The sequence below is a fragment of the Cebidichthys violaceus genome, unplaced genomic scaffold (genome assembly GCF_023349555.1).
Source record: "Cebidichthys violaceus isolate CVI_PGR_0920_01 unplaced genomic scaffold, fCebVio1.0.p SCAF_9, whole genome shotgun sequence".
NCBI classification, from domain to species: Eukaryota; Metazoa; Chordata; class Actinopteri; order Perciformes; family Stichaeidae; genus Cebidichthys; species Cebidichthys violaceus.
In genome coordinates this window covers 3,069,617-3,084,200 of record NW_027176975.1, presented here as the reverse complement: position 1 = coordinate 3,084,200, position 14,584 = coordinate 3,069,617, and the positions used below count along the sequence as shown (strand labels likewise).

The 14,584-nt window shown below is 46.0% G+C and overlaps 1 protein-coding gene across 4 annotated transcripts; it reads left to right on the top strand.

The window, feature by feature from the left end:
- Positions 1 to 2,918: 2,918 nt before the first annotated feature.
- On the top strand, positions 2,919 to 14,324 carry plat (plasminogen activator, tissue). Of its 4 annotated transcripts, none has more exons than XM_068703760.1 (15): positions 2,919 to 2,990; positions 7,897 to 7,979; positions 8,460 to 8,502; positions 8,783 to 8,917; positions 9,632 to 9,742; positions 10,482 to 10,656; positions 10,853 to 10,944; positions 11,052 to 11,226; positions 11,321 to 11,406; positions 11,549 to 11,617; positions 11,728 to 11,932; positions 12,023 to 12,159; positions 12,455 to 12,595; positions 12,752 to 12,900; positions 13,029 to 14,324. In XM_068703760.1, exons 2-15 carry the CDS (start codon positions 7,923 to 7,925, stop codon positions 13,194 to 13,196), a joined length of 1,743 nt encoding a protein of 580 aa, XP_068559861.1. In that variant the 5' UTR covers positions 2,919 to 2,990; positions 7,897 to 7,922; the 3' UTR covers positions 13,197 to 14,324. The 4 variants fall into 4 exon arrangements, with proteins under 4 accessions (XP_068559861.1, XP_068559858.1, XP_068559862.1 ...); XM_068703757.1 differs by having other exon boundaries at positions 8,460 to 8,583; XM_068703759.1 differs by lacking the exon at positions 2,919 to 2,990 and adding an exon at positions 6,573 to 6,692 and having other exon boundaries at positions 8,460 to 8,583.
- The last annotated feature ends 260 nt before the right edge of the window (positions 14,325 to 14,584 follow it).

Here is a 14,584-nt window from a genome sequence, read left to right as displayed (position 1 = left end):
TACACGGTGACGTTGTTACGGTGACTGTTGGCTGCCACTGTTTTGGGAATGGACATAAAACAAGTATAGGCTCAGTTTCACAACGTCTCGCTAATAGCTGGAGCAACTTCCCAAACCATCCGGGACACCACAGTCACCCGCCTATCTGCTGTCATGACCTGACCAAAAACAGCTTTTTACAATTCAAGAGGGAGACGTGTAAAAAGCTGTTTTTCAATTGTGCTTTTTAACATCTTTTCGCGGTGTGTCTTGTTTTGTAGTAGTCGTATGAATTTATATTACACAATAGTCTCAAATGGTTTGCTAACACCATGTTGTAAATCAGATATTATTTTCTTAGTCAGGTGTACCACATCTATTCATATACATTTCTATGTAGACTGAGATTTTCACAACATCAAACGTCTCAATTAGGTTAAGATATTAAAACCAAACGACATTTCTTTGAGCTGCTTGATATCAAATATTTTCGTCGGTCTTCAACATTCCCTAACTTTGCGGCGTCATCGCTGACGATCCAGCGGATGTTGTACATGGGGGAGCACTTCAGAATTTCCAGAGAACAGCGGGGTGATGTTCTTTCATTTCATCACCTGTTATTCTTGGACATGCTCAGGTGAAAGCCTGATGGCTCACTCCGACTCAACCCACCACTTTCATCTGTGTGCGTTCACTCGTGTGCCTCTGACGTTAACTGTGGGTGTGTAAAAACACACGTTATCAGATTGTAAATTGTTTGTAAGAAAACTTTCCTGTTTATGCTATGGTAAAAAAAGCATGCTTCCTGATCTTTTCCCGGCGAGGACGAAAACAGAGAAGTCAAATGGAACTCATAATGAAAGACCTTTGTTGTCTCATTCAGTCACGTAAACCTAGCCTGTGGACACGCTTCAAATGTTGTCCTCAATTAGCCTCACAACTGTTTATTTTCCGTGACATTCAGGCATTTTTCAGCTGAACATTCTGCTGTAGCAACCGTTACTTGCACAGTTCCACGTGTAGACGGGTAGCCCTACATTACATTACATTACCGTCATTTAGCAGACGCTTTTATCCAAAGCGACTTACGATTCACTATCTATCTACACATCGTAGGCACAGCTACGGGAGACATTTTGGGGTTAAGTGTCTTGCTCAAGGACACATTGACATGAGACTAGCAGGAGCAGGAGCCGGGGATCGAACCGCAGACCCTCTGATTGAAAGGCGGCCCTGCTCTCCACTTAGGCCCTGCTCTCCACTTAGCCACGGTCACCCTACTCCCCGAATTCCCTGCATCATCTGTACGTACCAAATTGTGACCTGCTAACCAAAGCTATAGCCACTAGGCCCACGCTAGCCATGAGGCTAACGTGTCAACTAATACAGAATTTGACGTCTATATTATTTACTGGGATATGTGTTAGTTACTAGTGTGATATGTGATATGTGTGTGATATAGCCTTTGGGCCTTTATGTGTATCGTCCCTCTGAAAAACTCAAGCAGGACAGATTCTTGTACATTCGTTACAGTTTGTTTATGAATATGAAGAGTCTGAGTCCGAGGAATTGTGAAAACATTCACCCACACACATTAAGACAGCAAACAAAAGTGTTTAAAACTGTGGTTTGTCAAGTTTCTGGAATGCCTTTAATTACCAATCATTGCATAAGTAGTGGGCAGTGAAAAAAATAAATAAAAAAGGGATAATTGAAGTACTTTTTACATCATTCAACACAAAGGAGGAGGCTTAAAGTACATGGACAGTTGTGTTTAATGAGTTCGATAGACTCCTGGCTGTGTTTTCGGCCATCTGTAATAGATATGTAATACGTGTGTGTGCGTGTGTGCGTGTGTGTGTGTGTGTGTGCGTGTGTGTGTGTGTGTGTGTGTGTGTGTCGTTTATTTGTGTGATTTTCCTCATGAAGGCTTTAATCTGACACAGATGGAAACAAAAGAGAACAGGCGCCAACCCAACAACCACCGCCCATGACATCCTCGAGTAACGTTCTCAGCTATTTAATGCCGAGTTAACAGACGGTAAAAAAATAAATGATCCAATGCAAATAAAATCTAAGAAAGTGGGTTTTACTGAGAAAAGATGGGAGCTATTCTCGGGAGGCTAATTGTGACCGATTTCCGGAGGAAGGGGACGGGTTGGATAAAGAGTCTTGCGGCTGTAACAGGTGGTTAACCTGCACAGACGCAGATACAGCGTCACCCACAGCCCCGCCACAGCCTGTCGTTATGTCACTGCACACTCATCGGAATCCGTTTAAAAGCTGTGGTGGCTGTGGAGTATAGTTTGAAAACACGACAACGCGATACATAATCAAATAGGCTGGATAATCATAACGTAGTATTCTGAGATTGCGCTACTTATCCACAATATGCATCGGTTTTGTACTTCTTTTTTTGTTTGGATTTTATTTTTACCTGTCATAAATATGCTTCTCACAAATGTTCCATAGAATAAACACTATAAGAAAAACCTGAAACCAAATTGACTAGTTTATTTATAATTAAATCAATTAATTTAAATGTAAGACTATTTATTTATTTTTCACAGGCTGTTTGTCCTCTTGAGGAACAAACTATCTCTAAAAGACATAATATTAATAATACAAAATATATAAATACTGTCTGAATTATGAATTCCACAGGTCTATTGTCTGAAGGTTTTATTTATCTTGCCCTTTTAAAGACTTCCTGATAAAATACCTCAGAGTAGATCTGGTCCACTTAAGTGTGTGAGTCCCCCACCCCCCCCCCGATGTGCACCTCCTAGGGGGGGAACTCTTGGGACGGTCCGCCCAGCGGGCTGCATCATCGTCATCCGGCCGTGCAGCCGCGCTTCCCCGCTGAACCCGCCCCCTTTTACGCACCGGCACAACCGGAGCGCTCCGATAAAAAGCTGAGAAAGCAGGGGGCCACCAGTTCAGTCCGAGCCACGAGTCCTGCTGCAGAGACACCGGAGGAGAGGTCAGCGATCCGGGACACTTTTCATTTGGTAAGAGCTTGTTTTTCGTAATCTTTTTTTTTTTACGGATCCACACAGAGCTCGTGCATCGGGCTGTTTTTCGGTTGAAAGCTCTTATTGTGTTTCATCCTGAATCGCACCATCGCAGCTTCATTATGATGCGAGGCTGTGGAGTCGATGGGATAGACTCAGATGATGACGCCTCAAACATTTTTGCATGGTTGTTATGTGATGTGTCACGAGGAAATAGATATTTTAACCGATAAGACCAATTATTATGACTGGATAATATTCTATAATAATGTATTTAACGTATTATAGTTGAATCTCACACAGTTCTCCCACCTCATCTAATGCTAAATAGTTTAAATCAATCAATTAATACAAATACAGTGGGGATATATTAAACATCACGCTGTGTAGAGTAACTCAGTGTGATTCACTCAATTGATTCATAATGACACACACACACACACACACACACACACACACACACACACACACACACAGTGTATATGGATGATATTTATTGTGGTTATTGTGACATTCATGTGCTCATGAATGTCATGTGTGGGGAGGTGAAACTGTGACTTTGGATTAACTCGCGCTCACTCGCTCATTTGGCATCCCAACGCTTTTCTCACTCTGACATCAGCAGCTCTCTCTCTCTCTCTCTCTGTGTCTCTCTGTGTGTGTCTCTCTCTCTCTCTCTCTCCCTGTCTCTCTCTCTCTCTCTCTCTCTCTCTTTCTCTCCACATCCACCTGTTCCACCCTCCGTGGGAGTTACCTCACCGCCGTCACACACTCGCTCTTCACTCCTTGGAATGCCAAAAGTTTGCTTCGCAACACAAAATGTTACAAACGTTGCAGGAACGCAGTAAATTTGTGCGCGTGCGTGTGTGTGTGTGCGTGCGCGTGTGTGTGTGTGTGTGTTATCGAGGAACATATTGCGATACGGTGCTTCATCTTAGTACACGTGTATATGTGTACTACTCTGAGCCAAAACCTGCACAGGATCACTACCATGCAGGCTCTTATCAGGCTAATGAGTTGGATTCTCCCCCACAGGAATCCGTCAGCGCTGACTCTCTCCACCGCACTGATACTCTGTTGCTGGTCGTTATGTTGAGAGAAAGTAGAGTTTGTATTTTCAATATCTGCTTTTCCCGGCAGTGTGGTCAGCTGTGTTTGCGTGACTCACAGGATCAGACGCTGTAACGTTAATGCGCGGGTCGACTCGGAGGGAGGATGGTATCTGTGGGAACAATCGGTCCAGAGGAGGACATTGAAACCCGACTCTGAGCTGCAACTAAGCCAAGTTTCACTCCAACCGAAAAAAGACCCTCTTTCACTCCTCCATTATTCCTGCATCTTTCATCTAATGGCCTCGATACCGGTTCTAAATCCCATCAATGGCTCCTTCTGTGTCTCTGTGCAGTCCTGGGAGCTGGGGTGACTCAGGACTACTCATCGTCTTTCTGCTGACCTCTGGGATCAGACTTCATCTCCTTCCTCTCCTTTTTTTGTTTGTCCTCTCTCTCTCTCTCTCTCTCTCTCTCTCTCTCTCTCTCTCAATCCTTTCATCTCCTTCCACATTGCTGTCATGTAGGCCTACTAAAGTTCTAACGTCAACACCTGCTCACTCTGCCTCCCGTACCTTTTGTGAGTCTCTGGTTTCTGTCCGATAAGGAGTTCAAGGCTCCGTGTTGCGCACAGAGGGGCAACAATGCGGCCCTCTGTTCGTTGGGAGTTGCAGCTGGTTGACCGAAGCTTGGCTGAAAAAAACCCCCCCAAGAGTAAAAGAATGCATAATTCCTAAGCGGCTTACAGACAAGACGTCGCATGCCATACTGCATAGTCGGCAAACACGCAGACCTCTTAGCTGAAGGAACCACACCTAAATTGATGCTATTGTGCAGGTTGAATGCGAGTTCGGGGGAAATCTCAGCGGCTCGAGTTCAGATTTGCAGCCAACCTGCTTTTCACAATCCGATCCCACGAAATGTCGAGGTCTCAAGGAAGTATGGTGAGGAAACGAACGTCGGCGCTCACAGGAAGTGAGACCGTAAAAGAGCTACAATGCTCGCTGTGAAGGTGTTTCCTCCAGCCAGTCCGTCCCCCTGGGTGCCAGCGCTCTCAAGAACTTTAGGAAGCGTCAGTGTTCTTGACATTTTTGCATAGAAGAGAGGACAGGAAACGAGTACAACCTCAGCGACGCATGAAAGTGTGCAGTGAACCACAACTTGAACTTCACAGGCAGACGCAACTATGCGCGGCAGTGCGCCGTCGAACAGCTCTCACCGTTCTCACCGTTCTCACCGTCGTCGACTCTTTTTTTTTTTTTTTTTTTCGGGCCTCGTTACTGGAAGAGCAGAATGTCTCACCTCCGACCTTCGCGGCCTTCAGCGCGCCATCATCATCATCATCATCGCCGTCCCTACACATCCTCGCTAATGTTTCCGGCGAAATTCACCGCCAAGGTTTGTCGGTCAGCGCGTAAAACACCGATTTCTTTGAATACACTAATAGGAAATGAATGGCGTCGGCGTGAAACATGAACTTTTTCAGCCTTTTTGGACATATAAAAAGCTGCACGAGTTGAAGCGGCGCGTCTCAAAAGCTGCAGCGGTGAAGCTGCTGCTGACTCACAGTCTGGCTGCTGCTTACTTTAAAAAGATGCTTTCATTTCTTCCATTTCTTCCATTTAAATTTGACCTACTAACCACGCTCTCCTCGGGCTGCATACATGTTTCAACTATTAACTGGCAAACGCTTTAACCCCATCAGTGCCAGCGGGACAGGGCTCATTTTTCTTTTTGGGGCTATTAATCATAAAGCTTAGTGACATAGCTTGACTTGAGTAAAACCTGAATTATTTTCGGAGTTAAATGGTTGTTGCTGCACTTCACCAACACCCACAGATCAACACTGTTCTCTAAAGAGTCACCATTGACATCTTCAATTCTAATAAACATAACTTCACATCAGTTATTTCCTCATTTTCAAATAGCCCCACATTCCTGAATAAGAACGCGTGCAATGCGTCAAACGGTGACGCTAGTAGGAGATTATATAGAAAGTCATATAACGGCAACAAACAATATGTTTTGCCCGGCGATTCCAAGAGCCGATCGCCTCTTAAGACGTCAGCTCCACTTTAAACTACACACATTAGAAGAGAGGCCGCGGTTTGATTAGACGTTGTCGTGTTTATGTTGTTCACATGCATTAAACAAAAAAAAAAAAGGCTAAAACTCCTCGGACTAATTGCACTGTGGGATCGTAAGAGGAGCGATATGTTGAATGGCGCCCAAACAGGGCCTCTGCTCCTCAGATACCGCAGACTTGGAAAAAAAACAGAAGAAGAAGGAGGGCGTGTGTCTCCATATCTGACGGGTGCATGTTGGCGTGTGCTTTTTTGTGCGCGTGTGTCGATATGTTCGCACGTTTCCGAACCCCACGGGGCCCCCGCGCTCGCAGGGTTTCAGCAGGAAACATGTGTTTTTAGCTGACAGGGCCGGAGAGAGAGAGAGAGAGGGGGGTGGGTTGGGGGGGGGGGGGGGGGGGGGTGAACAGAGCTGAGCAGCTGCACAAAGGAAACAAAACTGGTGTGTTGTTATCGCCCTGCCAGTGAGGCTCGGTCAAGGGGGGGCGTTTAAAAGCGCAGGACAACTGTGTTCTGTGTTTGTGTGTGAGGTGAGGACTGCTTTCAAGGGACCCATCCTCTTAATGGTGAGTGTGTGTGTGTGTGTGTGTGTGTGTGTGTGTGTGTGTGTGTGTGTGTGTGTGTGTGTGTGTATGTGTGTGTGTTTTACAAGTCAAATCCTGAGAGGGAGCTTATTTTTTGCTCCATTGAACAATGAGAAGTCAATCTTTGTGTGTATGGGGTTAACGATTAGCTCCACGTTCCTGAACACTTTGTGGGTGTGTGTGTGTGTGTGTGTGTGTGTGTGTGTGTGTGTGTGTGAGTGTGTGTGGTTGCCAGCGTGGCTGCTTTACTGATATATCAAAAACACAACCTCTGTTTTCTATTTGGAGACTCAACCACAGCCGGAGGTGAGTCAGTGGAGGTAGAGCATGTATGCACATGGTTGCTGCTGTACGTCTGGGTCTTTGAATGTCTGTAGAAGAAGTCTCTGACAGTAAACTGTCTTTTCTTCTTCTCCGTCTCACGTTCTTCTCTACTCCCTCTCCGTCTTCGGTGACTCACACTTTGACTTGGGAGCGACAGGCGCTCATCTCCGTACCTCTTTTGACTCCTTTTTTTAAAAGCAAAGAAGAGGAACAGGTTTCTTCTCAGACTTCCTTATCCAGGAGTGGAAAAGGGAAATATGAGTTTCGTTGACTTTTTCTCGCTCTGGGGGCTTTCCCTTCTGTTTCCCTCCTGAGTCACTCCATCGTCCCACAGCTGCTGCTCTGCTCCGTTAGAGAAGGAATGCTCTCGCTGGGCTGCAGAAGCCCTCTGCTGTGTGAGCGTGCTGTGCTCCAGATTATGGTCGTTTGAAGTCTCATGTTTAGCTTGAAGTGAAGATGACCTGCTTTCTGATGGTTCCCAGTGGGGAAGTTATAGATTCATTATCGTAATAAAAGGGACATTAATTGTCAAAATAAGTTGTCTTATCAGGCTAGACGGGGTTGTGAAAACTTCCTGTCTTAGTCAATAAGTCAACACAACTTCAAGAACCTAGAAGTGACCTTCCCCGCCCTTTCCTCTCCGGTGGTCTCCTCGGGTGTAAGGGTGGAGGAAGGAAGGTGACCGCCGTCCATCGCTTTCCTGCAATTGTTGGCTCGGCATTAAAACAAAGGAGAAATGACAAAGGATTTAGATCTGCAACAATAAAATCCAGACTCAGTCACACATCTTCTCTAGGTATCAGTGCTTACATATTGCCCTCCTTTGTTTGTTTCTGATATGTATTTTTTGTTCTACCTCCAGCAAAACTGACGACCACTCGAGAAGCCATGACCAGAACGCTGATATTGCTCCTGTCTGCTCTCTGCTGCTGCCTAGCGGACAATGTAGGTCCTGCATCCTCGTCATTTCAGCCCGTTAACTATACAAACCCTACATGTGTGCTGGTTTACAATCCACATGAGTCTGTTTTGAGTCTGTTATTTTTTTTTGGCATTTGTTGCATGGCTTTGGTTTGAAAATGCGCCTAAAGTTAAGAGACTTTAATATGCGCGGTTGGACAACATTTTAAATGCAACACTTTAAGAAATTTCCAACCAAATATAAATATATATATATATATATAAATATATATATATATATATATATAAATATATATATATATATATATATATATATATATGTTTTTTAATGTTAACTTGATTTTGAAACAGCTCATAAACTCACTGTTGTCCTGCAGCCAACTCAAGCCTCTGCAAGTTCTGTTTTTTTTTTTTTTTGGCTGCCTGGGTTGGAAAACCAACACCATGCAACCACTTCCCATTTTACTGCTGCTCTGTTTAACCCGCATCTCGTCTCCGTCGCAGGTGGAGCTGCTCCGCTCTAAGAGAGGGACTCGTTTTTACAGAGGTGAGCCCGACAGGCAGCCAGCCAGACGGACGCTTTTGATTATTCATATCAAGAAGTCTTCACCCTCCTTTGACACCTCCCGTGAGCCCCATCACACTCCTGTTTGTCTTTTCCTATTAACACCACCACCACCACCATCCTCAGATTCTTTAATTCACGTGTTCCTCACCATTAATGCACCTTTTGTGTTTGTAAACCTCTTTTCCGTGTGACAATGATTTCAGTTTGCCGTGTCTTCCTGAGTGGTTTGGCCGTAGACTCACTGCTTGTGTCTTCTCAGTGCACTGTGTGGACGGTGAGACGTCAGCGGTGCGTAGTTTTGGGGACACTTGGCTGCGATGGAGGGGACAGCGTGTGGAGTATTGCCGTTGTGCGTTGAGAGGACGAGAGCGTTGTCATGTTGTGCCCGTCATCAGTGAGTGTGTCTCTTTCTAATCAGACTTTTTGTTTTTTTGTTTTGTTGATTTGTCTGTCGGTCTGCTTGCCCTCGCTAACCTCTCTGTCTTCCATCATACCTTCACGTTGCCTCTAACTCGCTGCTACAACCTCAGATGATTATTTTTTTTGTCGGACCTCAGATGATTATTTTTTCTCGGCTCGTCTGTCACGAGTCCCCGAGTTATTCCGGTGCGTCCGAATGAGGAGCCGTTGGGTTCCCTGTGTGTTTTTCGAGTGGGTGTAGTTTAGTCTGAAATTGTTTGAAATACTCTTGCCAGACGAGCCCTGGTGCGCACTTTCACCCCCATTGACGAATTATGTGAAGCTCCGCCCTCAGACAAATTACAACCACATTTTTTTTTTCTAGCTGGCCAAACTGCCCCGTCTGTGAGCTCATAGGAGTGTGGGGTGCTGTTATTCTGAACGCACAGACTTTTAAGAAATGTTGAAATAATAAATGAAATGGGGACGGCATGAAACCAGTTCTGCTCTAGAAAGAAACCCGTTGGCTTTGGAGATGGTTGAGAGACTCGTGTGTCGCATTTCTGCATAAATGTGACACACGAAGGCCGAACCCACACATGCAATTCTCTCTATCAATCATGTACGTGATGCTGGTTGTATAATTAGTGTTCTGAAGAACTGGGTGACGTTTGACTGACTAACCCGGCTCTCTGTCCGCCCCTCCCAGACTGCTACGTGTCTCAGTGCTACAACGGAGGAACCTGTAAGGAGGCCGTGTACACTTCGGACTACATCTGCCAGTGTCCGCCGGGCTTCAGTGGGACCCAGTGTGAGATCAGTGAGTGCTCAACGAACTCTTCAATCCACGGCGCAATTACCCCTGCTTCTGTCGTGCTTAATCGATTCTTAAGAGGAAATCCAGTCCGGTCCAAAAACCCCAAATATTTCATTCACAAAGTCTAGTTTGGGGTGTTCAAAATGTACACCCCAGATCTTTCTCTCTGTCTAGTATCCAATTTGCGCGTCTTACCTCAAAGCCCCCAACGAACCCAGTCATGTCCGGTGACACAACACTGATCGAAATGATCCACGTACTCGCCAATGACTCTAGATAAGGTCACAGTCCCACCGTGTGACTCACGCAGTAGGTGTCGTGGGCCTGTGGTTTTGGAGCGAGGAATCATAAACCATGGAAAGACATTCTGGGATGTGAATGTTTTTGTTTCCGCGGGTGACCCCACCCTCCCTCAGTGGGATCATTATGCAAACCCCCACTGGTCACAGCCAAGTGACTGCAGCCAAAGAGTAACGAGCTGCGATTGGCCAGACTCAATAACTCCGATGGCGTTTACGATCATCATGTTGGGTCGTTGCTTCAAACCACTAATTGGGAAGAAAATACTATATAAACAGCATTAGGGCATGAGTTGTGAGTTTAATGTCTTTTATGAGAAATAAGAATTTGTCCACATTTTTCCAGATCCATTTATTGGGTCACAATAAATTAATTAGTCTCAGTCTCACATATAAACGAGTGACATTATATCCAGTTAAACTCCTGTCCTTTTCCCCAACAGACTCCAATGAGAAATGCGTTGTGGGGCAGGGCGACGGGTACCGTGGCACATGGAGCAGCAGCCATTCGGGAGCGGAGTGCATCAACTGGAACTCCACGTCTCTGCGGGGACGGAGGTTCACCGCCAGGAAAGTGGACGCCAGCAGCCTTGGACTGGGCAATCACAACTTCTGCAGGTGCGTTTTGACCCGTTTAGCGCCGGATAGAAACAAAGTTTACCGGGTCAAAGAGGCAGAGGACAAGCGACAGGCAGGAAACTGAAACGGGTAGTCCAAGTGGATAGGCGATCTGAGTTTAGGACATGCCGTTTCACTGAACCATGAACATGCCTGCTCATTGTCCACGTCTTTCTTCCCCCCTTCTTGCCCCCAGGAACCCTGACAACGACAGCGCTCCTTGGTGTTACATCTATAAAGGCACTCAGATCGCCTGGGAGTTGTGCTCCATGCCCAAATGTCCAGAAGGTACATCTTTACCAATAAAAAAAAAAAAAAAGCTAAGCTGAAATAGTACTAATCAAACAACTGAATTGCTTAAACAACTTGGTTTCTCTGCTTTGTTTTGGGGTTAGACCAGTACCAGGAATGTGTGCAGGGCTCCGGTCAGTCGTACCGAGGCACGACATCCGTCACGAAGAGCGGCTCTCGCTGCCTGCCGTGGGACTCTCCCGCTGTCAAGCGCAAAGTCAACAACGCTTGGCGATCTGGCGCGTTGGAGCAGGGGCTGGGCAGCCACAGCTTCTGCAGGTAGACCCGCCCGCGCCATCGTTCACCGTCATAGGTTCCCCTTTGCGTGCCAAGAGATCGTAATAACTCAAGTTATCTTCCTTTTGTCGAACAGGAATCCAGACGGTGACGCAGGTCCGTGGTGTCACACCTACAAGAGCATGCAGCTGACCTGGGAGCTGTGTGATATACCTACATGCTGTGAGTTCCTGTATTCATTTTTGCAGCAAATGTTAAAACATGGAAGTGAGATTATCGAGAAGTTCTTTTAGTTTAGCAACTAAAATCCTCCGTGCGTCAACGTTGCTGTCAAGACTGACTTGCGAATAATCGTCTCTTTTAGCGAGACGTCCCTCCATCATCAGCACTCTCGGCCCCCGCGCCCCCGCCACCAACAACAATAACAACAGAGGTAGGAAATCTTCGCATCCGATGGAAAATCATTCCACTCCTTCTGATGTGTTCAGGGTAAACTTGCGGTTATTTAACCGTCATCCTGCAAAATCTTTTTCCGGTCCGCAGCGACATGTGGCCAGCGCTTGGACAACACGCTGAATCGCCCGGCGTTCCGCATGTTTGGGGGCAGACAGAGCGACATCACGGAGCAGCCGTGGCAGGCGGCCATCAACGTTTACCAGGCCCGTCACAGGAAACACTTTCACCGATGCGGAGGAGTCCTCATTGACTCCTGCTGGGTCCTTTCTGCTGCGCACTGCTTCGAGGACAAGTAGGAATGACGCACAAAATGCATGATACAACATGCTTGCCATGCAACATACAAATGTATTCATTGTCTCTTCTTCGGGTTTTTTTCCAGCGATAAAGCAGAAAAATTGGAAGTGATTTTGGGAAGAACGTTCCGGAAGCAGAATTCCAGCAGCGAGCAGATTTTCAAGGTCGAGAAGTACTGGAACCACGAGAAATTCAACAACGAAACATTTGACAATGACATCGGTGAGCAAACATTTCAAGAGACAATGATGTCATTGCTATTTTTTTTTTTTTTGAGCATAACGATCACTGTTGATACCGAAAACAGCATTTTTGAAACAGAGTTCGGTCACGCTATGATGACGGTAATTGACCGAGACACTTTAGTTGCCGTGTCCTCCCACCAGCGGTGATGATATGGAACCGGAGGTGGGCAGCGAAATGCTTGTTAAACCACTAAAATCATCCCTCAGCCGCCGTCCCTCACTTTCCCCAATGCATTACCCTGACTTTTCCTCTGGTCACTTTCCACTTGCAGCTCTCTTGAAGCTAAAGACGGATATTGGCATCTGTGCTGTAAACTCTCCAGAGGTTCTTCCTGCGTGTCTGCCCGAACGTGGGCTGGTGCTGCCCGACTGGACCGAGTGTGAGATCTCAGGCTACGGAAAAGACTCCGAATGTAAGCAAAACATCTGGCGACTCCTTAATTCCGCATTGGGCCTCTCTCTTGACTGTCCAACAGAGGGCGGCGTAAGCTTTTCCACCAAACCTTTTAACTGTGTTAGGTTGTTTTCTTTGGGGATTGGAGACTCTAATTTGAACACTCTCTCCACAGTCGCTGCAGAGTTCTCCGAGCGCGTTAAGAGAGGTTACGTCCGCCTGTGGCCCAAAGAGCGCTGCGTCCCAGATGTGCTGTCCCAGCGCACGATCACATCCAACATGCTGTGCGCAGGCGACACCCGAGGCCTGGACGACGCCTGCAAGGTGAGGACGCCTCGTGTTTTTTTGCGCTTCGCCTCCTCAATTAAATCAATGCTGATTTACTCAATCTAATTTCTCTCTCTCTCTCTCTCGCTGTCTCTCCATTTGGCTTCTCGACGTTCATCCAACAGGGAGACTCTGGCGGCCCGCTCGTCTGTCGGAACAATGACAAGATGACTCTGATGGGTGTGATCAGCTGGGGCGACGGGTGCGGGCAGATGGACAAGCCCGGGGTCTACACCCGCGTCACCCATTACGTCGACTGGATCAACAGCAAAATCAAGGCAAACCCCGTCTAAAGCGAGAGAGAGAGGCTGCAAAGACAACGTTGATGGATGACCGTAACCTCCAGCGGACGCAGATATGTTGATCATTGTGAAGATTCACGAGACAGAACCACGGGACTCTTTGATCCTGTTGTTCGTCTGTTGATCTAAATCCAAACTGATGGTGAGGTTTTTAAAACCAGCGGGACCACCCCAACAGAGGCGCAAAGGGTCTCAATCAGGAGTTTTCATTCTCACCGTTCTCAAGCGTTCTGGTTCTTACTGCGTTGAACGTAAACGTGCGTTTTCTGAATATTTCGTCCTCCAAAACTGGCGGTTCGGGCAGCGAACGGGAAAAAATGGGGAATATCTTGTCTATTCCTCTGATCTTTCCGGCTGCCTTTTTGTGTGCTGGTTTATAACGAATGAGTCACAGTTGGTAGACCTCAGGTCAGTAGCGCTTTGAATCCAAAGGCACACTCCAGCTCAACACTGGCATTCACTTTGCACGTCACAGTACGTCACATAGGATTTTAGGTTGTTTTTTTGTGCAAAGATCGTGTCTTCTAGATGTGAGGTTTACGTTGCCTCGATTACAAATGTTCTGCATTTGCTCTCTTTGGGGCTTTAGGGGTTCCAGACCAAAAACATAAAAAAACGTATCTGCTGGTTCAGATTCTGCTCGTTTGAACTCCTTCAGCTCCCCGCTGCCTTGTAGAGGGGATTAGATTTGGACGGGCGGACGCTCTGAGACGCTCGCTCCACTCAACAATCCCGGGCTCCGTTCCTGTTTCCTACCATTTGTTTTTAAATGAGCATTTCTCCACCAGACACCTGGGTTGAGCCCAGCATGTCTATCACATGTATATTGTCTGAATATTACTTTTTATATTGCAAATGACTCGGGACTGTTCTCTTATGTTCTACATTAAAACTGCTTATTGACTGCAAAGCGTTATCTCCTTAACAAACTCACTTTGTTCTGTGACTTCTGTGGTTTTAGATGTGTGTTTTTTTTTTACTAAGTTAATATTTATGTGTATTTTATTTTGTATTGGAGAAACTACTTTCGTAGTGTGTAGTTTGATAATTTATTGTCTCTGTCATTATAACCACATCTGGCAACATACTCCTTTGTCAATAAATAATATTTGGAATAAATCTTTTTATGCTCTGTGCTTTTTGACCTGTGGAATTTTATCACCCTCGAATAAATTAGTTACGACATGACAGTTTAACTGAGGTCACTGAGGTGGAAAGGAAAAGGCCTCGACTGACGAAACTCTGCAACGTGTTACAAATTACGTAACAATGTTTTTCGGTATAAATTGAGTAATTATTACTTTTATAATATAAATTACAGTTTACGTCCTCCAAACTTTCTGGTTCTTTTGTACGTAAAATAGACCATTCACCATTAA